This window comes from Schistocerca americana, chromosome 7, assembly GCF_021461395.2.
Source record: "Schistocerca americana isolate TAMUIC-IGC-003095 chromosome 7, iqSchAmer2.1, whole genome shotgun sequence".
Classification (NCBI taxonomy): domain Eukaryota; kingdom Metazoa; phylum Arthropoda; class Insecta; order Orthoptera; family Acrididae; genus Schistocerca; species Schistocerca americana.
In genome coordinates, this window is record NC_060125.1 from 135,774,549 (window position 1) to 135,798,806 (window position 24,258).

Sequence of the window (24,258 nt, forward strand, 5' to 3'; positions counted from 1 at the left end):
ACACTTCCTTCGATGTTTAGCATCTTGTCGATCGATTTTTATATTCTCTCTCCACCGGGAATTTTCTTTTGAATATTAAAGCTGATATCGTCAACAAATTATTTTTAGTTGCCAAAATTGTCCTTTGAAATAACCGGTCCGGATTAGTGTAGTTGTGAAAAGTTTTTGGATATATTTGATTGATGAGTTCGTTTTGAGCAGTGGCTATGTTACAGAAATCACTGTTGGGTTTAATGAGGTCAGTCGTCTGATCAGAAGGATATGTCCCTTCGACTATTTATGATCGTTTTCTAGCAAAATGTGCTATTGTTTCGTCTTTCTATAGTTCAACTCTTATATTTTGTATTAGTCGCAGTAGTTGGCCAGGAATGTGATTTTTTAAGCATATTGATCTCGCCTGGTGGTGTTGACTTGGGGATAACTGGAATTGTTTGTTGAAAATCTCCTGAGAGTGTAAGCAGAGTTTTCCATACCCCTACCATTCCGAGGCCCCACCAGTGGCGAATTCCAGATCATAGTAAAAAGGCTTCGAATGGTCTACAATGTTTCAGAACATTCCACAACATTCTAGAGGATTATGGAATGTTTCACAATGATCTGAGATGTTCTGGGATGTTCCCGAGCATTCTGGAATCTTCATAAATGCTCCATACCATTCCCGAACGTTCCAGAACATTCTAGTATGTACCAGAAATTTCTAGGAGGCGAAACTTCCCAGCCCGTATATATAGAAAAGCACACGGTTGGGGGGGGGGGGGGGGGGGGGGGGTAGAAGGCTATCTACCACATCATACAACTCTCTTGACTGACCGGAATTCCATTCTGAGATTTAGCATCACACATATTGTACACCTACTTTTATAACACATGCTGATTACATGAGACCGAACTGGGAATTGTTGCAAAATGAAGTAATCGAAGCTATGTTGAGGGTCTGCCCCTCAACGTAAGTTGGTGAATAAGTTCGCAACAGTATTGCCAGATTGCGTAATAAGACTTTATTTTAGATCCCAAAGGCAGTTTACAACTGTGAACCGTAATGCTTAAGAATCAGGGACTCTGGTGAAGTATGGTAGGACGCTGAGGGGAGCTGAGTAGTTGGTGAGCCAGACGGGTCCCTCTATGATGGGGTGTTCCGGGTCAACCTCGTCCGTCCAGTTGCCCATCGGCAGGTAGATGTCGCGGCTGATGGCGCCTTCTTCCAGCACCGGCGCCACCAACAGGTCCTCTCCCAGCAGGAACTCTGCATGGAAAACACGGCACATGTCACAACTGTCTGCATAGTCCTACATCTTTCGTAACAAAATTGCTGCGTATCTAACACTGTTAATGACATCACAATGAATTCTCTATCCCCTGAACACTTATTTCGCCACCAGCAATTCACCTTTTAGAGATTCCAATACGTGCCATCTCTCTATAATTACAATTTTAACATTACACGTGTACGAAATGGCCTTATTATCCCCATTAAAAGTATTAGAGTGAATAATATTGAATCTCGATACAATCCTACATACACCTTAACCACCTACAGCTTGCAACCGAATTCAAACAAGGCCGTTACTACATAAATACACGTCAACGACAGGAGGGCAAAATGGAACAGTGGTCAATAAAGGTGAACTTATGATGAACGAGGATCGACCAAAATATTTGACAACGACGCTATTCTTTCATGTGATGTAATTGCCCCAGACACATAAAACGATACCTCCCTATAAATCAATAGTCGATGTTGGTTTCATTTTAATTGTACTAACAATATCTTTAATATTTCTTTACTGATAGGAGCTGATTCTGTGGTTCACACTGCTGTTCGTCACAGTCACCGTTCCCATTGTGCAAACTGCTTAATGCCTAGTTTCTTGGTAAGGTTTTATTCCCCTCACTAACCGTTATTTTATAGTAAGTAATTTGGCCACGTCTGTCTCTCTCAGGGTACAGGTTAGCTATTCACTCCACAAAAGTAAGCAAACTCTACAATCGCACTGATACGATACGATAACGCTTGTAGTTTTTATATGTTCCTCTTGTAGTGTTCAGTGCTCTGGTATTCAAGAATTGTGATAATTTTCTGCGTTGAACAGATCTATGAAGGTGAGATACGACCTCACTGACATGATACTAAATCTATTTTGTGCTGCAATTGAACTTCAAAATTTCATAACTGTATCCTTTCGGCACAGAAAAAAATTCTGTTTTACTAAGATATGTGTAATGCATTTCTGTTTCCAATATAAACCAAACTTTGGTCATGATTTTTGAAAATAAGTCACGGGATTACAAGCATCCCATGGAGAACTTGATATTTTCTAAATGCAAACGCCCTTCGTTAAGGAATAGTGACGTGGGTCATTTTCAATAGAAAAGATCATGGAAACGAACACTGTATTCCCAAAAGAGATGTATGAAGGTAACAGAATTTGTCATGTTACCAATTAAATGTGCATACGCTTAGTACAGATATCGCGTACCATTAAGCAAAGGAAACGAGTGGCGGGTCTTCTCATTCAGGCATGTCCAAGGTAAATGTTTTGGAGCAGCTCGCTAGTGTATTTGGTATTCCGTGTTGCCATGGTACAAAAATCTTCTAATGCGAAGTGTACAGACATGATGAAAGTAACCAGTCAGCGCAGCACAAATACGAGGACTTCTGTCTCATACTACTAATAACAAAGAATAGTCGGAAGGTTTCCGAAGGAACAGTGTCCGTAAGTTCAAAATGGTTCAAATGGCTCTGAGCACTATGGGACTTAACTTCTGTGGTCATCAGTCCCCTAGAACGTAGAACTACTTAAACCTAACTAACCTAAGGACATCACACACATCCATACCCGAGGCAGGATTCGAACCTGCGACCGTAGCAGTCGCGCGGTTCCGGACTGAGCGCCTGAACCGCTAGACCACCGCGGCCGGCTCTCCATAGTTAATACCAGTAGCAATTTTGCTTCTCTTAGGACTTGGATCTTTTGTGCAGCTCCTCTGCCCATCCTACGTACTTCTTAGATAGTTGCTCAAGCATAGAAAATACATATTGATTAAACTTCAGCGTTTGTTCCTTCCGATTTCTTTCCCTTTAAAGCTCTTTTAACCCTTTCGTGATGAAAATTTATCCTGCATGTATTTGAGAAACAAAAGGTCGGAAACTGTCTCCCTTTATGATAAATAACACACTTCCTCTGCCAAAAGATTTTAAGCTTTCCGATTTTGAAAATCGGTAAAGTGGGAGGTATGTGTCCCATGTACCTAACTAGATCCATGTTTCATGTCACCCCAGGATTTTCAGAATTATATTTTTAATTTTAGAACGATTTTATCAGGATGACAATTATGGAGAAAAGTACAACAAATCAGTTACAAATCAAATTTCTCCTTCCGACGTTGATGTTCATGAAATATCGCAAAATTTTTCAACGTAACATTTGAAGATAGCTTTGACATACAGCATACCGATCTTTCAACATTCTGAGACGCTTTCTGAAAGATATACGTTCCACTACAGTCGATTAATGTACAAAGTAGCAGAATTAATTAAGTTCATAGTAATGATGTACAAGAAAACACGATTAGTTAGTTCAGACATTTTCTGAATGGAGAAGATGCTGATTCGACCTGATTTTTGTGCAACAGACACACTATAAACACATGCTGTCCCATTTATCGCTCATAGTCAGTGGTATTTCTTCTCCAAGTTCAGAATGCAACTCGACACATCCTAGCACTAGACAGATTTGAGATGTAGACGTCCCAACGTTGAAAACTGCGTATTACTCGCATACATACACATCCCATCAACCACAATAGAGCTAATAGTCAAGTCCAGTATAAATGTCCTTTCCAGAGGATCCTTAGTCACCTCAATTTTTAGCGTAAACCTTGCACGAGATAGATGTTGACCAGTCGCTGCCCTTAAAGGTAACGATCAGACCACCCAGTCACAAGTTAGTAAGAATTTTAAGACTTGTCGGCCACTGTGGTGAGAGATGGGCTACTATTGTTCAGTACTTCATCCATCTTCCACAACAATATTTGTTGAAAAATCAGCAACCAGTTTCAAAAAATAAATTTGTTTCTTTACCGATTTCATGCACGTCGTACCGTTCTTCACAAGACTTTTCAGAAACACATACCACAGATAAGTACAGTTAAGGATAGTAAGAACATTAAAGTTTAAGAAATAAAAGTTTACAAATTATAGGTAATTTACAGAATTATCGCAGTATTAGCGAGCATCAAAAATAAAGAGATGCATGCAGCATGTTGCTGTAGTACTAAAAAATACAACTTTCATATGTAAATACATATTAAGAACTATTACATATTATTACATATTACTAATACATATTAAGAACTAAATACATATTAAGAACTAAATACATATTAGGAACTAAATACATATTAAGAACTGTTTCTCCATTTACTCCATTTAAAGCTTCCAGCCCCATGATTAGGTTTGTATTTTGTTTTTGCCGATAGGTTCCTTGCTAGCACGTTAGTGACCTCACGACAGCTGTTTCAAAGGTATGTGTGGTGTCACCGCCAGACACCACACTTGCTAGGTGGTAGTTTTAAATCGGCCGCGGTCCATTAGTACATGTCGGACCCGCGTGTCGCCACTGTGTGATCGCAGACCGAGCGCCACCACAAGGCAGGTCTCGAGATCCGGACTAGCACTCGCCCCAGTTGTACGGACGACTTTGCTAGCGACTACACGGACGAAGCATTGCTCATTAGCCGAGCCAATAGTTAGAATAGCCTTCAGCTAAGTCAATGGCTACGACCTAGCAAGGCGCCATTAGTAACATTGCATGTATCTAAAGAGTCTCACTTATATCGTCAATAGCGATGTACCAAGGATGGAATAAAGTTAAGTATTCCAGAAGCTACGTACTTTTCTTTATAACATTCATTACGTATCCTGTTACAGACCTATAACTTGCCTGCTAAACGCGTGCCTTTCGGCTACTTCCGTGGCGTGGCTGTCTTGCTACGCCACAACAGTATGTTTCTTAACTTCCCATCCACAGTGATACATGTCATTTGTTTCAACGTTTTTTATTTATTATTAGGATTTTATATATTACTTAATACACTAGTTATTCGCACATTTTCGTTTATGTTTTATGGCAAACATACTCGTGTAAGGTTTTTTATTTTTATTTTGTAGTACTTTACCTTCCATCCCCAACCCACCCCACCCTGAGAGCAAATTCAAGATATGCATGACATTAATTGATTAGCTCCATTTATAGCATGATGTCTGCAATGGTTGTTTGCTTTATGTATACCATATTTGTACATGCGCTATGATCCACGTATAAGCACTTACGAGCTCTTTCTTCTTTAGCGCATTTTATGATTGTATTACTTGCTGTTCTTGTATGTTTTAGGATAACAGTAATATACTGCACACACCTGCTTATTTTTAACGCTCGTTAATAATGTGACAATTATAAGTATGTACCATCGACTTATTCAAATTTTCTAAATTATTTTTCTTAAAATTTAATATTCTTATCCACCTTGTACTTATTTGCGGTATATTTTCCTACATATTCTTCTGAAAAAGGGTGCTAAGTCCATTAAATCGGTAAACAAATGAAATTTATCTTGTGAAATTGCTTGCTTAATATTTCGACAAACGTTAGTGTTTGTGAGGCTAGTTGGCGACCAGAGCCTTCAGTTAAAAACTGATAAAAGGGAAGGAAGATTGTCTATCGCACACATTTAATAACATTGTTGCCTCAAGCTCCATTCAATAAGATACAGCTGTATATTGTGCCAAATGCACTGACGAAGCCTTATTGAGTAAATATTCTAAAAGAAAATACAGAAAAATAAGCATCTATTAACATACTGATGCTGCTATCATTACCACTTCAGTTAGTTTTTTATCGCTATATTTTATAAAACACTGTGAAAGCTGTATATGTTTTTAAAGTGTTTCCTTCAAGTTTGTCCTTATTCTTTTCACAATGTGCATTCAAACAAATCAATGAGACACGGTATTTTACAGACGGCACAAGACGGACATGAGGGTGGGAAGGGTAGCGGGAGGCTGTACACAGATACACAGGAAACACACACACACACACTCACAAACACAGACACACAATGTGAGAGGGAAGCCTTGCCCAACATACCTGAGTTTATGCCGAGGGCGGTGTCGTCGGTGGGGTCGACCCACCAGATTGGGGGGTTGACGGGGCTGCCGTCCTGTACCGCCTTCCGCATCAGCTCCACGATGCGCGGGGCATAGCGGGCGTGCAAGTCCGCCAGCTGTCGGCTCAGTTCCACCGTCTGCAACAGCATCGACACTACACAGTTCATCCACACTCCACAGAGTAAAAATGAGTACACTTCTAATGGGGAAAATACTGGGCGACCGGGAAGTGCAAACTGTTTTATGGCTAAACCTTCTCCCATTACATTAACTAAGATATACACACAAAATGTACGTAAAAATTTCCTGACTAACAATAATCAATAATTCCTGTTTTTCTTATTATTTGACTTTTATGCTGACATGGGCATTTCATCTTCATCTACGATCCAGTTTTGGAGATCTCTAACAACGTACTTGGCCATGTGCCACAGTGGTCTGTCAGTGGAGACGTATTCATTAAGTCAGAAAATCAGGTACCAGTCCAGCAATCTAGTTATACGTTTCTGTGGTTCCCTTAAATGGTCTACGGCAAATTCTGAGACGCCACCTTTCAGAGAACATGTCTGATTTTCTTCCCAATTCTGAGTTCGTGCTCTCGTCATCGATACGGTGTTGAACTTGTGTCCTACCAATGTAGTTTAGTGCATTCTGCTGCAGAGACAGTCTAATGCCCCCAAGGCGATTATCATCACATAGCAACGAACATAATCGATGTGAACGAACAGTATTACCAAGTTAGTAATGGTACCAAAACACGCACTACATATCCTATACAATTGCATAAGTACGCCAACTGACAAAAAAGTGAAGCCCTCAGAATACATGGTTGGTTGTCAATGTAACCTCCTACACCTACACACCATCAGCTAGTATGTAAATGATCAGAATTACAATTCTCCGCGACAGGTAGAACAGCCACAGGATTGCTTTAGTATTGTTCACGTTTATCGATGTTATTAGGCGTGGGGGGGCTACATAAACCGCGTAAACACTATCAACTTTGTTGACTGATCACCGTGAAGAACATGGACAAATTATTATCAGCGCCTGACAAAGTTTGCAAGGAGCGTTTGCCTGGCTGACCGATCCGTGCAACATCCACGCTGTTGAGCCACTTGGATTTCACGGTCTGTACTGCACTGTATGGAAAAGTGATGGCAGGTATACTCGTCATGAAGGTTGCGGTTGACCACGGCTGATCACCATAACAAAGGATTACCTTATTGTACACCAAGTACATCAGAACCTCATCACACCTGTGCCTATCATCAGAGTATATAACGGACTCCGTACGTTACCGTGCGTCATCCTGCAGCAACAGTCACAACAGTCAGAGACTAACTTCAGCTGAAATATAGAATTACTGTCCCATGCGTTTGCAGCCACTACACCATATAGGGGTTTGAATAAACCTTTCATTTCTAAAACTGGTTGACTGTCTTTCACTTTATCCTCACGCAGATTCCGTTCCAACAGTCGATTCATCCAGCAATGATCATGATTTTAAAAACAAACTACAGTATTTAGAGTCACATGAAACGTACTCACACATACGAACCTGAAGAACCATCAGCTGTATACTGGAATGACGACAATGAAAATTTATGGTGGACTGGGACTCGAACTCCGCTTTTCTGCTTTATGCGAGCAGTTGCCTTACCATGTGGCTATCTGAGCACAACTCACAGACAGACATAGACTTCCATATGTCGTCAACCATGTGTCTACAACCTGTACTCGTACATGCTCTGTTTATACACCCGCACAGGAGAGATATTTTCACTGAAAGTCAATTGCCCAATGTCAGCGGATACATACGATACTGTAGTGCCGTACTTCTTAACAACACAGGACTGTAATATAATATTTATCCATTTACATTGGACACATGACTGTCAATTAAAATGTTTCGCCCCTACAGGAATATACACAATGGATTGACGATGGTAGCTTGAGTCTGCTAATGATTCGTGCTCGGGTAGCTAAACGGTAAGGTGACCGCTCGTGAGAAGCGGGATATCCGGTTCGAGTCGCGGTCCACCACAAATTTGCATTATCATTCCGTAAAGCAGCTGCGAATACATTTCATGTGTTTCGTAACGGCTGTAGTCGTCGCAGTGCCTGTTCTTTCGGACACGCACGCAAGTCGGAAGGAACATTGCACCGTAATTCGGAATAACACAGGCACTACAATATCGTAAGAGACGAGAGACACAGACGTGGTGTCATCGTGCAGGGAGACATCAAGTATGATTTCAGATTTGTGAAATAAAAACGTAATTATGCAGAGATGGATAATGGCTTCCAGACTGCAGCAGTATAAATGGCTATGGTGTCGAGACAGCTGAAGTTTGTTTCAGTTTGTGGTCCACCCTAAGCTCGGGTGAAGACACCGTCGGTTTGTTTTGGACTATGTGTCGGTGATCGGTTATGTACCCACTCATCTGACTTGCTACTTATTTCTGTTAAGAGCATAATTTATTTGAAGGTAGAAATTTTTCATGTACGCATTCTGGTTGGTCTGAATGCATCACAGAAACCGACGTTCACGAAAGACATTAACGCTTAATAAAATTCGCAATTGCCACGACTGAAAAGGGTCCATTAGTCTTCTCGAATACACATTCTCACAAATTACCTTTACGGTAAAGTTTATGATATTCCTTCTTAGCAGCATATATACACTCCTGGAAATTGAAATAAGAACACCGTGAATTCATTGTCCCAGGAAGGGGAAACTTTATTGACACATTCCTGGGGTCAGATACATCACATGATCACACTGACAGAACCACAGGCACATAGACACAGGCAACAGAGCATGCACAATGTCGGCACTAGTACAGTGTATATCCACCTTTCGCAGCAATGCAGGCTGCTATTCTCCCATGGAGACGATCGTAGAGATGCTGGATGTAGTCCTGTGGAACGGCTTGCCATGCCATTTCCACCTGGCGCCTCAGTTGGACCAGCGTTCGTGCTGGACGTGCAGACCGCGTGAGACGACGCTTCATCCAGTCCCAAACATGCTCAATGGGGGACAGATCCGGAGATCTTGCTGGCCAGGGTAGTTGACTTACACCTTCTAGAGCACGTTGGGTGGCACGGGATACATGCGGACGTGCATTGTCCTGTTGGAACAGCAAGTTCTCTTGCCGGTCTAGGAATGGTAGAACGATGGGTTCGATGACGGTTTGGATGTACCGTGCACTATTCAGTGTCCCCTCGACGATCACCAGTGGTGTACGGCCAGTGTAGGAGATCGCTCCCCACACCATGCTGCCGGGTGTTGGCCCTGTGTGCCTCGGTCGTATGCAGTCCTGATTGGGGCGCTCACCTGCACGGCGCCAAACACGCATACGACCATCATTGGCACCAAGGCAGAAGCGACTCTCATCGCTGAAAACGACACGTCTCCATTCGTCCCTCCATTCACGCCTGTCGCGACACCACTGGAGGCGGGCTGCACGATGTTGGGGCGTGAGCGGAAGACGCCTAACGGTGTGCGGGACCGTAGCCCAGCTTCATGGAGACGGTTGCGAATGGTCCTCGCCGATACCCCAGGAGCAACAGTGTCCCTAATTTGCTGGGAAGTGGCGGTGCGGTCCCCTACGGCACTGCGTAGGATCCTACGGTCTTGGCGTGCATCCGTGCGTCGCTGCGGTCCGGTCCCAGGTCGACGGGCACGTGCACCTTCTGCCGACCACTGGCGACAACATCGATGTACTGTGGAGACCTCACGCCCCACGTGTTGAGCAATTCGGCGGTACGTCCACCCGGCCTCCCGCATGCCCACTATACGCCCTCGCTCAAAGTCCGTCAACTGCACATACGGTTCACGTCCACGCTGTCGCGGCATGCTACCAGTGTTAAAGACTGCGATGGAGCTCCGTATGCCACGGCAAACTGGCTGACACTGACGGCGGCGGTGCACAAATGCTGCGCAGCTAGCGCCATTCGACGGCCAACACCGCGGTTCCTGGTGTGTCCGCTGTGCCGTGCGTGTGATCATTGCTTGTACAGCCCTCTCGCAGTGTCCGGAGCAAGTATGGTGGGTCTGACACACCGGTGTCAATGTGTTCTTTTTTCCATTTCCAGGAGTGTAAATACAATTTCTACCGATGATATAAGAGAGCCAGTTATATGTATGAAACCAGTCTGTTTCTTTATTTATGTAAGGACTCCATTACGTAAGTTACATGTGACATCCCACACTAAGATAAATGTACAGCAAGAGAGGCACATTTTCTGAAGAGGGTACGTGTTCCGGTATCCATGCAGATGCAGTTCTGCTGCAATGACGATAACGCGTGCATCCCAGTGTGTGGCTGAAGTGCCGTAGAAAATGTAAACGTACCCCAAAGTTGAACTGCGTGGGACTATAGGATCGTTGAGTGCAATACGTTTAAACTGACTGACCGCTAAATTCTAGCGGTGTACTGAGAAAATGCAATGTCGAGTCCAGCAGTAGTGAAAGTGTGGAAGCATAGTGACTAGTGCCACAGAGGCGTGTGCCTTTTGAAACTCACATCTTGCACCATGTGATTCCCATCCTCTCGGCAAACTGAAAGAAAATCTGTGGAGAAAAATCTGTGGATTACAAATGACTCTGATTCTAAGAAACATATTTTAACCACAAGAGACTGAACGACTGGTTTAATGTTCCGAATGTTGTTTCTACGAAGAATTGCGGAATGTGTAGAAGAATAGTGTAATGTATCTGTATCACTTCGAATTATGGTGTAGCATTCAATAACGACTGTTTCGCCTGACACACTAACTCGTAAGTTACTTTCTGAAGTTCTGTCTTCGTCGGAGTATCCTACACTGTCAACTGAAGATTTAATTTTCAGCGACATTCACACATTTCAATCAGATTTCGTGGTTAGAAAGTAGAAAGTCTGCCAGTTTTTTTAGCTGTGGATACTAAAACTAATGCAAACAATTTTTAACCGATCATTGAGAAAGAGAATGTGATGTCACCGCCAGACACCACACTTGCTAGGTGGTAGCCTTTAAATCGGCCGCGGTCCGTTAGTATACGTCGGACCCGCGTGTCGCCACTATCAGTGATTGCAGACCGAGCGCCGCCACACGGCAGGTCTAGAGAGACTCCCTAGCACTCGCCCCAGTTGCAGAGCCGACTTTGCTAGCGATGGTTCACTGTCTACAGACGCTCTTAATTGCAGTGACGACAGTTTAGCATAGCCTTCAGCTAGGTCATTTGCTACGACCCAACAAGGCGCCGTATTCAGTTACTAATTGATATTGTGAATCATGTACCCTCAAGAGCGACGTTCATCATTAATGGATTAAAGTTAAGTATCAAACTAATTACGTCCGCTTTCTGAATTCTAATTCCTTGTCATGTTCCAGACCTCACGTCGGTATAGTCCTTCCCTCCTCACTCCAACCTGCGTGAGCTACAACGCGTGCATTTCGGCCTCCTCTCGTAACACGGTGTTGGCTCTTCTGCCAACACAACAGAGAACATGCAGATTTGTACATATAATGCTACGTACCTCGTCGTCAAAGTCCCAGGGCGCGTAGGAGAACTGAATGGCCGGCATGAAGACGGTGGCCTGCAGCCAGCGTATGAAGAGCTCCTTGGTGGGCGCCTCGCTGCCGTAGCCGTTGCCGCCCACCATGTCTGGCAGGACGAAGGGGTAGCCCACCATGTTCATCTGCAGCAGCGTCGTCACCAGCGAAGCCAGGCCGTTGTCGAAGCCCCACCTGCTGTCCTTGTCGAGCATCCGGACGTAGTACGGGAACTGCTGGCTGTGTTGGCCGACGCGAACCTCTACCATCGCCCCGAACTGGGCGGCGGTCTGCACGTAGTCCATAGAGTACTGCACCGGGTTCATCTTCTGTGGCCTCAATACGGGAAGCTGTGGTAGCCAGCTGGTCTCGCCGGCGTCGAGCTTGAACGAGTCTATTCCCGCCTCACTCTTAAGTTTCTGGAAGGTATTTGAGACAGTAAAAATGTAGATAAGATTATGACACATAACATTCTAGTGCAAGGTGGTCAGAAACGGTCTGTAAAGGTTGCACCGTGTTAATAATCATTTAAGTTAGCCAATTAGGCCGTTGGTCGCACATACTCAAGCAGACCACCGGATAAAATTCGCGTCACTTGTTCTCATAGCGTACATGAAAGCACAGGATACACCTCAGCTTTTAAGTCGGGTTCCATCCTTACTATCCCATTTCCAATATTTGCATCCGCCCCCGATAGCTGAGTAGTTAGCGCGACAGAACGTCAATCCTAATGGCCCGGGTTCGATTCCCGGCTGGGTCGGACATTTTCTCCGCTCAGGGACTGGGTGTTGTGTTGTCCTAATCATCACCATTTCAACCCCATCGAAAAACAAGTCTCCGAAGTGGCGTCAAATCGAAAGACTTGCATCAGGCGAACGGTCTACCCGACGGGAGGCGCTAGTCAGACGACATTTACATTTCATCCTTCTCTTTTGCGGTTTTAGGAAACCACTCGAAGAACACGTTTCGTGAGAGCGTCTCTCGCGGCCCACTTGAATTTGCTCGCGAAACGACCTGACTGGTTAACTCCAACGCTATTTAACTCGGACACAGCGCAGCGTATCGAACTTTTTTCCTTAAGAGTTATGTCTCGGCACAAACTAACCTAAAACACCCTTACAAGCTTTTCGGGCTTTTTCTGACCACACACTGTAGACAGAAAATTATGACTCAAATCGAGGACAGTTCTGCAGAGCTGAAGATTATCAAATATGTAAAACATACGACGGTGTGTATATTGGTGGCGGTTAGGGGAATATCCTAGAGCATGATGCAGATTAGTGGGATGGTGAATTATGTTGGCATGGAGATGCAAAAACCTGATGTAAGCCTGTTTGGATGATTATAATGTCACCTAAGGAAATGGAAACTCACACAGATGAAGGTCAGTGCAAAGTTAATGCACACGAACTGACACATTTGTTATCACTTTGAATACGTAAGAAAATTGTATGAAATATAGATGATTTCCATTAACCTCGTTATCCGTAATTATCAGTTTTTTGTCTCATATATACATACTATTTTCCTGTAACATACTTTAACGGTAGGTTCTACACAATCCACTACGTTAAATAAGTGTTTGAGAATTTATGAGTATTAGGCCTATTACTCTGCCTGACCTATACTATCCTAATGCTGCAGACGATTACAGTGGTTGTAAGTAATATCTTAGTTCATTTTTTAACTTGAGCAAAATCTTCCTGGAGTGTATTATGACCCTGTTCTGTAGAAGAAATTTCTTACAATAATCTTCTCAGAAAAAAATACATACACATTTCACATTAACATAATATCTAGTTAGATGTCAACAATGCGTTTCAGACAGCACAGAGGGTATGTGAAATATTCCTGACCCAGATATGTGCTTAGATAATGGGGAACATTTCAGATTAATTTCCACTGTAGAAAAGTAGAAAGTTTGTAACTGCACGATATACTAGTATACTTAAGGTTTTTAACACGGCTGTCAATCAGCGACTGTTGTATAATACAAAATTTTGAAAAACACAGCCCTCAGTCGCGAACACAATTAATTTGTAACCTAGGTTTCGGTGTCACAAGGCACAATTTCTTCGGACAAAATTGAAACTAAATGTTACAGCATAACGTACCAAAAATACTAGAGTTGCGGTCATACCTGAGAGTGACAGATAGTCAAAATTAAAATAATAAATAAAAATAATTAATAAATAAAATTAAAATAATAAAATTATGTTGACTGTAGCAGAGGGACACATGGCAGCCCCTAGTGGCTTGCACCTCTGTTGCATTTTATTTTAATTCTGACTATCTGACGCTGTCAGGTATGACCGCAGCTTTCGTATTTTTGGTACGTTATGTTGTAACATTTAGTTTTAATTTTTTCCGAAGAAGGTGTCCCTTGTGACACCGAAACCTAGGTTACAAGTTAATTGTGTTCGCGACTGAGAGATGTGTTTTTCAAAATTTTGTATACTAGTATACATTTTAAGTAGTCAACCACAACACAACTGCTTTACAAATCAGGATAAATTGAATATATGTGGTGTCTGTTCTTTCAGATCTGTCCAAAAGTACAGAGACCATTTTGATCCAACAGCAGCCAAGAATCGGAACACAAGAGAATTAAAGACATTAGCTGACAATGGGCATTGATTTACATCAACGGGGCCAGTTGAAAATTTGTGCCAGACGAATATTCGATGCTGGGTGTCCTGTTTACTAGGCAGATGCGCTGATCACTACAATGATCACAACAGCCGAATGAAGTACCCTACCACGGTTCCCGTCAGACCCAAATTATCAACTCATACCAGACACTACTCATGTCGTCACTCATTAGCCTCTTTATTCGTGAGATTTCGCTGCTTCGAGCTTGGAGTGTACCCGCGCTGAAGGGATCACTGACCGTCTTCACCTAAATTATGTGTATGTGGTGTCCATGTGGTGTCACCGCCAGACACCACACTTGCTAGGTGGTAGCCTTTAAATCGGCCGCGGTCCGTTAGTATACGTCGGACCCGCGTGTCGCCACTGTCAGTGATTGCAGACCGAGCGCCGCCACACGGCAGGTCTCGAGAGACTTCCTAGCACTCTCCCCAGTTGTACAGTAGACTTTGCTAGCGATGCTACACTGACAAATACGCTCTCATTTGCCGAGACGATAGTTAGCATAGCCTTCAGCTACGTCATTTGCTACGATCTAGCAAGGCGCCATTACCAGTTTATATTGAGATTATAATTAATGTACCGTCAAGAGCGATGTACACCAATTATGGATTAAAGTTAAGTATTCCAGCAGCAACGTACCTTATTGGCTATATTAATTACATTATCCTGTTCCAGACCTCACGCCAGTTTGCGTGAGCTTAAACGCGTGCCTTTCGGCTACCAGTCATAGTGGATTGTCTGTCGGGCCAGTCCACTACAGTCCATCCCTTCGGACATGTACGAAGAAAAAGGAACTACATATGTATACTGAGGCAAAGACAGCGAATGACCTGGGGACATATGTGAAAGAACAGACATCACATTATCATAATTAAGGCTCAGACGGTGAATGATGCCTCCAGTGCAGGTGCACACCAAGCTCGAATTCTTACGGGAATCGGCGAAATGTAATGAGGCTAATGACGAGGCCCACTGCTTCAGTAGTGCGTAGTGTAACTTGATAATTTGGGTCTCACGGGAATCGTGCTAGGGTAGACCATCAGATTCTTCCGTCCATTGTATCCACGTGTCACAGTGGTCGGGGCATCTGCCAAGTAAGCAGGAGACCCAGGTTCGAATCCCAGTCTGGCACAAAGTTTCAACATACCCATTGATGTAAATCAATGCCCGCTGCCAGCTAATGTGTTATTTCCTTCCTGACAGTTTAAACTATTCCACATACCAAGATGACGACTTCTGTACCACAGGACACGTGCTAACGTAATCTTTAATTGTTATGCTCACTATATTTAGCACATACCCACCATAATTTGTAAAATAAACGACATGCAGCTGGATAGCATCAGCGCTACTTACCCAGAGCAGGCACGCCCATTGGCCTTTAGTTGAAGCGTTGTTGAAGTTGATGATGCCGCCCTCACCGTTCCACCAGCTGGTGTTGGTGCTGCCCTCGGAGTCGCTGACGAACCAGCCCTTCTCAAGCGCCCTCGAGTAATGCGGTTCGCAGTCAGAGTTGATGAATGGGTGCGCCCACAGTGTGACACGGAACCCAAGAGCGTGCAGGTCGTCTACGAGCGCTCTGACGTCAGGGAACTTGGCGGGGTCGAACGTGAGGCTGCCGTAACAAGTTTCCCACTTGTCGTCTATCTCAATCTGGCTGTTGTTGAAGCCGTGTTCGACTATCTCGTTGGCGAACTGCCTCACTGTCGTGTCGTTGATATCTCTCTTGTAACGCGCCCACGTCGACCATATGGGATGTGTGGTCATGCGCTCGTCTGGAATGTCTACGGGTTTGCCTAGGCGATCTGCGATGGCCTTCTCGTGTGCTACCCTTGCATTTTCGTATTTGCAGATTGTCATCTCCATGACACTCTCTGAACGATCAACTGGGTAAGGTGCCTTGTTCTTGGAAGTGAAACATAATGCATCCTCCGACGTGTTTGTATTCTGTTCGATAAAAAGAGGCACATATTGAGGAATGTAAACGTATCGGCCATCGGAGAAGAGCCAGTAACGCTCGGCCACGCCGACGTTGTCTTGCTGTTTGCTGACATACGAGTAATCGCTGTACACGTTGTCCTCTATGGGCCAGGTTTGGTTGTACTGCTCGAGTCCTCCATAGATGTGGCTGCCCAGATGGTTGATACAGGTCCGGAAAACGCTGTTGGGACTGGTAGTGGTGGTCTTTGTGGAGACGCAAATGATTTGCACACCTTGCCGCTGATAAGAACGTTTAGCCTCGATTAATGGGAGGCATTCTTGGCGACTCTGACTGCTACAGTGGGATCTGCGAGCACCCGATGCGTCTTCAACTGTCACGTAGGCAACTTCGGTGTCCTGGCCACCTGAAACATTTGCACAGACACAGCCTCAGAGAACTGGTTTACAGAAAATCTGTTTGGTGAAAACTGTGAGATAATTTTACTGTTAGAACAAGTGCGAAATCAAATCGTTCAGTTTGCTTCGTTTCACTTTCACTGGATGAACGAATGTCATGAAATTTTACTGCGACTTTTTTCACAGAAATAAACATTTTTTTAGCGCATCCATGAAACCATCTGCCTTCCATGAACTGTAAGTCAATAAGAGAGATGTATGCTTAACGCACCTTTAGAAAGCACGAAGCAGATGATCCAGTAACAGTGTCCTTTCTAATATGCTGTTCGCAGACAATGTTTCAAACAGTGCCATAAAACATGATGCTAGCACGAAACACGCATTTTCATTTCGCATGTTAAATCAATGAATCGTTGTTGTCAGACAGGCAAGAACCCTAATGCAATTAATGAACTTAACATGACTTTGTTTAGTATCGCCTCAAGGAATCCCCACACGTAATTTTTTAATGTGTAATGTATTAGCATTTCAACACGTAGCCAACATTTGTTGCATCTGCCTTTCACAATTTTCTACAGCAACTAATTCAGTAATAAGAGTTATTGTTTTTGTTGATTATACAATAAAGTTTAATTATATTTCATCACATACGTTGTAAATTCATGCTATTGATAAATGTTACAAAGTCTAGTGAAACAAATACAAAAATAACTGTTGTAGGAAACTCAGTTCAAAATTTCATGCTGAAATGCAGAATTTAATGACTTACATTAAAAGAAATAAAATTTTAGAACCCACAAAACACTCAGATTAGAGCTCAGACCAGGCAATTTTTTTCTTTTGTTCGACGAAATAATATTAAATAAATGAGAAACCATCGTACCTCGAAGAAAAAAAGCAAATTATGGTTCAGTGATACCTTTTTAACTCACGAATTATACTGTGTACCACCCCCACTCAGATATTCCTTAGCAACTGCTGAGAGTTTCATCAGTATATAGTGAGAGAAGAATGTACGTCATAATAATAAAGATCTGATCTAAGGACACGACAACTAGCTTGTAGTCAACTAGCTTGTACGGCTTTTGAAATGAAATGTATAGGGAAGTAGTTATTTTAAAAATTACTTTAAGTTAATCTAATCCAGACCACAGTCATAGAAATTCAGAATGGAGTCTCCGGGATTCAGCGATATAGTGTAAAAATCGTAGAGCAGAGGTGGATGAGATTTAATATTGTGATATTTACATTTGCCTTCAAAAGGCCACACCTTCAACTATTGTCAGTTGCGGAATATATTCACACCTGATCGTGGACATGAATAATCAATAATCAGTAAAAGCAATATTTAATTACCGTAGTGGTTACTAAGACGTCACAGAGAACAAGGATGCTTACTACACGGAACTGTGTTGAAACTGTGTCATTAGAAGAAGCTAATATGACATTAAGCAGCCCGCCTCTGAGTTGGGGTTTTTTGGCGGAGAAGACCAAACGGCGAGGTCATCTGTCTCATCGGATTGGGGAAGGATGGGGAAGGAAGTCGGCCGTACCCTTCAAAGGAACCATCCCGGCATTTAGGGAAATCACGGAAAACCTAAATCAGGATGGTCAGCTGTTATTCATCACACCAACTAAACATTTTGTCTAAGTCATCTTGTATCCTCCTACAGTCACACATCTTCGACATCTTACCGTACACCAGAATATCATCAGCAAACAACCGCAGATTTTTGTAACCCTGTGAGCCATATCATTTATGTATATAGAAAATAATAACGATCTTATCACACTTGACGATACCCTTGTCTCTGTTGAGCCCGTCGAGGATAACGTATTTGATTCTATTACTTACTAAGTCTTCGAGACACTGACATATCTGGAAATCTATTCCATATGCTCATACCTTTTTTAATAGTCAGCGGTGCGGTACCATGTCAAATGCTTTTCGTGAAGCTACATATATGGAACCTGCCTGTGGCCATTCATCTATATTTTGCAAGATCTATCACGTGAGAAAAGGACAAACTGAGTTTTACTCCAGCGATTCTTCGTGGACTTAAGGTTCTAGGTCTCAAGATAATTTGTTATATTCAAACTGAGAATGTTCTCAAGAATTTTGCAGCAGACCGATGATATTGGTGTGTAATTTTGTGGATCCATTCTTTTGACCTTTTATAAACAGGAGTCACCTGCCAATGCCGTTGTGTACACTTCGTAAGTTGGAGTTCTATTTGCGCCAGGCGAATCACTTTTTTTTCAACCCCCTTCAAGTTGTTTCTCTACGGTTCGAATGCCTATTACCATGTCGTCACACGGGAGTTGCTCGAGGTTCATACGACGGTGTGTTTGTACCATTCACCTGTGTGAACAATTTCTTAAATGTGAAATTTAAAACTTCGACTTTCGTTGCGCTATCTTCAATTGCCACACAAAACTGATCAACAAGTGAATGGATGAAAATCTTTAACATGCTTAGCGATTTTACGTAGAGCCAGGATTTTATCGGGTCGTCGGCCAGACCTTTCGCTAAAGTATGACGATGGTAGGTGCATGTTTCGCACATACACCTTTTCACAGACCCTCGAATCGACTAACCTTTGCCTGTCATCACTGTGTGTTCTCTTTTGAACCGAGAGTACAACAGCCTTTGGATTCTCAGTATTTTCTGAACTTCGTTGTTAAACCATTCTGGGTAGTATCCCTCCTTAACCTACTTACTAGGCACACGGTTCTCCTCGGCATGATTTACGATCTGTTTAAACTTTGTCCATAATTCCTCTACCTTCATCATTCTGGAAGTATGTAATGTCAGTTCATTGCCTAAGTGAGATGCCAGCAACTCCTTATCTGCTCTTTAAAGCAGAAACATTCTCTTCACCTTCTTGACTGATTCATTAACTATCGTCACCATAGTCGCTATGATGACATCATGATCACTAATCTAGGTCTCCATATCGTGCATACTGACGCCACTGATAAGGTCCGGCTCGTTTGTAGCTACGGGGTCTATGAGACTTCCACTGCGTGTGGAATGCCGAACCAGCTCCTGAAGACAGTTTTTTGAAAAACGTGTTCAAAAGTACTTGGTAAAACTGTGTGTACTCCCCACAGTTAATCCATAGACGTCCCAGTCTATACTCATTACGTTAAAGTTCCACTGATATATTCGTTTGAATCATAATGCGATAGAAACCACCTACGCTGATGACGTATCATGATAAATATTATTTCATTATAACAAATTAACCAGTAAAATCAGTTTATGTAAATATGATGTTTGTTAGTACATCTAACTGAGCAGGAAAGGAATTTCAGTCTCTTAGGAAAACACGTTAACTGACATTTTATTCCCCGATTCTCTACAACCATAATGTGAGAGGTTCAATCCCCACTTAGCTAGCGTTTGTAATACATTTTGTTAGAGCGGTTCTAGGCGCTTCAGTCCGCAACCGCGCTGCTTCTATGGTCGCAGGTTCGAATCCGGCATGGATGTGTATGATGACCTTAGGTTAGTTAGGTTTATGTAGTTCTAAGTCTAGGGGACTGATGACCTCAGATGTTAAGTCCCGTAGTGCTTAGAGCCATCTTTGAACATTCTGCTAGATCTGATTCTCAGTAGGTAAGTAATTTAGCCCAGTTGCAGATTATTTGACTTCCAAACGTGGTAGGACAGATTTATTTTGCACAATGGTTCAAAAAAATGACTTAGTACATTCGAATTCGTAAATAGGTACTACACGAATGGTAGCTTCTTCTATGCGTCACAGGATACGCTCCTAAATTCTTGTGTAGAGTTCTTTCTGTTTATTGTTCATTAGAGACGCACATCACTAGACTGGATTTTAGCTTTCACATATTCTAATAGAAAACAGATGCTTAGAGTTATGAACTGCAAGGTATTCATGAAATTCAAAATCGGCTCCACGAATACCACATCCACAATTACCGTCGCTTACACTCTATTTTTATGCGGCAGCCGACCAGTAGAATGTTGGCTGCCTGAGCACTCACCCTTTCTCGTAGTGATCAGGAGGCGGTTGCTCTGCTCGTCGTACCGAGTCTGGAGGTCAGCGAGTGCTAACGTCACCACCATAAACAGCAGCAGCACTGCCAGCCAAGCCACTGAAACACGGCGAGGGCAAAGCACCGTCACTCAGCACTATATGTCACACTACTTTGTAGTCAGAGTCTACAGGCACGAAGTGTCTAGATATTAGGCAGTTATTACCTGTTTCATTTTACAGTTATTTGTGTGCTTATTTTAGATTGGAGCCACTAGCTGTCTTTTCATAATCAAGTTCAACAGACAGGTTAACGTAATACATGTACAAATTAAAATAAATCTAAAATGATGAAAATATGAACATGTAGACACTACTCTTACGAAAAAGAATTGGAATAAGAGCTATACAAACAAGAGCAATAATAATTCAAATAGCGATCTGAAACAGCAATGGACTTGATGGAGGAAACATAAAGAAACAAAAGTAAAATATCGGTATAAGCAATGTGGAACGAAGAAACATGGCGTAATGAAAAAAATAGAAGGATGCATAAGCCGGATGAAATTTAGTAGGATTCTGAAATACTAGAAACACAGGCACTCGCCACTCTCGTTTGCCGCGTGGTACCTCATCATCATGTTCATCGTGAACGGTTTCCAACCGCAGGCCCATTCTCTTTGGAACATAAGACTCGCCATGTAGTCCTGTTTTCTCACCAGTTTTCCTCGTTCACTCTGCTCCAGTGCTCTTCGCTGTTTCTGCCACACTCCTCCACACCATTCAGCCGTCTATCCCTGTCCCTTTCGGTTTTCCTTCGCATCGCATTTCATGTACCCTGTTGTCTGCATTCTCTGTAAATGCCTATGCCACCTTAGCCTTTTGGACGTTTCTGTCCATTCTGCGAGAGTTCCCCTTTCACTATTTCCCTTAACCTTTCATTCCTCTTCTTATCCCCTCTTGTTACTCCTATCCTACTCCTGAGGAACTTCATTTCACATACATGCAAACTGGTTACATCTCGTTTCTTCATTACTCATGTATGCATTGGTCAGTATTGGCATATAATAACTTCTTGATGAGACGGCTTTGTACCAAACCACTCTCGTAACACTTTATACGAGTGCTTCTTCCTGCCTGCCACGTTCACGGATCTCTTTGTGATATCTTCCACTTTCCTCAGTCACCCTTCCCAAGTATTTGACAATTTCCACCTTCTTCAATTGTTCAACTCCGATTCTTATTCCGCTACTTGGTCTATCTTTATTCGTAGTTTTAACCAGGTTGTCGTCTTTGTTTACTTTTAATTTCATTCCATACTGTATCTCAGTTCCCTCCCAAGCGTCCAGCTGTTCCTCCTCCCTTTTCCCAGATCAAGTTATCAGCGAACACCATTGCTTTCTTCTTATCTTCTCCAGTATTTTTTCTACTACCTTAGTCATTATCTTATCTATGACAACAATGAAGAGGAGAGGAGACAATGCAGTGTCCTGTTTCACACCACTTGGTCACTGGAACCAATCCGTCTTTCCATTTTCCACTTTCATGTAACTCCCTATCTAGCCGTGAATATTTCTGTGTGTAGTGCTTCCTCTTTACAAATTTCCTGACCATTTCACCACTTACCCTCATACAGAGGATCGTGTATAACATTTTAAATTATCAGAGTAATAGTTTTCAGCTCTCCATATAATGACATGATGAGGCAGAGTATTGAACGTTAGAACACGCTTCACAGTTCCATCTCTGGCCACGCCTGTAATAGATATTTGATATATTTTGTTATTCCGTTTCGAAGGATGTTATTTTTCAAATATAATTACTATTATACATAATTATCATTATATCAGTACCTAGTGTTTCATTACGTCTCCTGTAATTTTCAAATACAGTGTGTATATTGTAACACTGCACGCTTTTGGCAGTAATGTGTTACGTAATTCATGAATACTGTAATGAACCTTGCCTCATTATAACTTTCGCATGTTAACTGAAATATTCGATTCCACCTATATTGCGGCCATACTTGAGTTAATTTTCTTAGATAAATTATGCATTTCTCATCTGAAGATATGTCTGAACATATCTGATTAGCAGGACAATATTTATTAGTTAATATATTTTTATTATTCACATCGATCCATTTCAATGTAGATTTTGTATTACACAAATTAGTAGTCAGAATTGTCAACTTAAATGATCAAATAACAAATTTTCAGAAGACATAATATTGTTATGCTCATGCAAACAAAGTTTCTATCTTCATTTATAATTTTTGTAATTTAATTATCGATAGCGAAATCGACAGTGTAAAATTACAGGCAGCTACTATTTTTCATATTGTCAAAATTTGTTATCTTTGTTATTAATCATTAGGCCTACAAATGTTCGCTTAAATAATTGTTTTCAGAGGATAATATACACATTAAATCTGAAAAAATAGTTCAGTTAAGACAGTGAAGTTAATTTTAATTTGTATGTACCCTGTTCTTGAATGTCCTAGACACTGGAGTCGTAATATATAACGTATTTCTTATGGCAAGCGGGTCAGAGTTTGGTTAGACACCAGAATAATGGAGTTAGCATGTACTGAGTTTGGTACGTCTTGTTCTCTGATCGATTGTCTTCTTCGTATTTTTCAAGGAAAGTACACAATATACATTTGAAAAGTGTCGAATATGTGATGGTAAACTGTTTTTCAAGAAAATGCAAATGAAAGAAGAAAATTGTTAAAAGCAAGATGATATTCCATCGACTTGTCATTTAAACGACCCTGGACAACATTTTTTTCATTAGGTTATACAGGAAGAAAAGAATCTGATCCGACACTGAGACCAACTTTGAAAGATAAGTTTATGTTTCTGCAACTATAATATATTTGTCCTTACTACATATTTTAACATCGTTTAATATAAGAGATAGTTATTTCTACGTAATAATTGGGATTCATAATATATGGACTTTTAAGTAGAAGGGACATGGATTAAAATACGTCACCATGTATCTCTGTTTTGAATGATATCGAAAGTACATTTGTCTTTTCCCCTAAATGAGTATTACATTTTTGGTGCATACATATGAAGTCAAACTCACCTCTTTCCATTGTAATTACACTGTACACCCCTGAAGAGCTGCAGCTAACTGTCCTGCTGAGTGCGGCACACATATACATATAGGCAGCGTTTATCGACCAGACGCTACGTTATCGCATCCTGTCGCCCGTCCCTGTGTCCCACGCAGATAGATAGCAAACCATTGAGATATCTCATCATCTGTTTCTTTTTTACTGTAAACATGTGCGTCATTTCTCCAGGATCCAGTGAGCTGAGATACATCAGCTGATTAACTGCGTTTATAAAATCTCGTATAAATCACCTCTTGCGCAATCATTTCTATGAACAATTCCTCAGGTCGTAACTTAATCTGCAATGACGTGTTTGTTGTAAGAACGGTATTTTTGGAATAGGCTATAATGAAATTCATCATTTTCATAGCGTGATATTTTTTGACGTTGTTATACTCATTTCTTAAGGAGAATACAGCAAACAGTAATGAAAA

At 42.0% G+C, this 24,258-nt stretch overlaps 1 protein-coding gene across 1 annotated transcript; it reads right to left on the bottom strand.

The window, feature by feature from the left end:
- Positions 1-1,043: 1,043 nt before the first annotated feature.
- On the bottom strand, positions 1,044-23,836 carry LOC124622795 (myogenesis-regulating glycosidase-like). The gene is made up of 6 exons (XM_047148587.1): positions 23,794-23,836; positions 20,711-20,821; positions 15,716-16,704; positions 11,692-12,126; positions 6,147-6,303; positions 1,044-1,243 (listed from the first exon to the last, which is right to left on the bottom strand). Exons 1-6 carry the CDS (start codon positions 23,801-23,803, stop codon positions 1,044-1,046), a joined length of 1,902 nt encoding a protein of 633 aa, XP_047004543.1. The 5' UTR covers positions 23,804-23,836.
- Between the last annotated feature and the right edge of the window lie 422 nt (positions 23,837-24,258).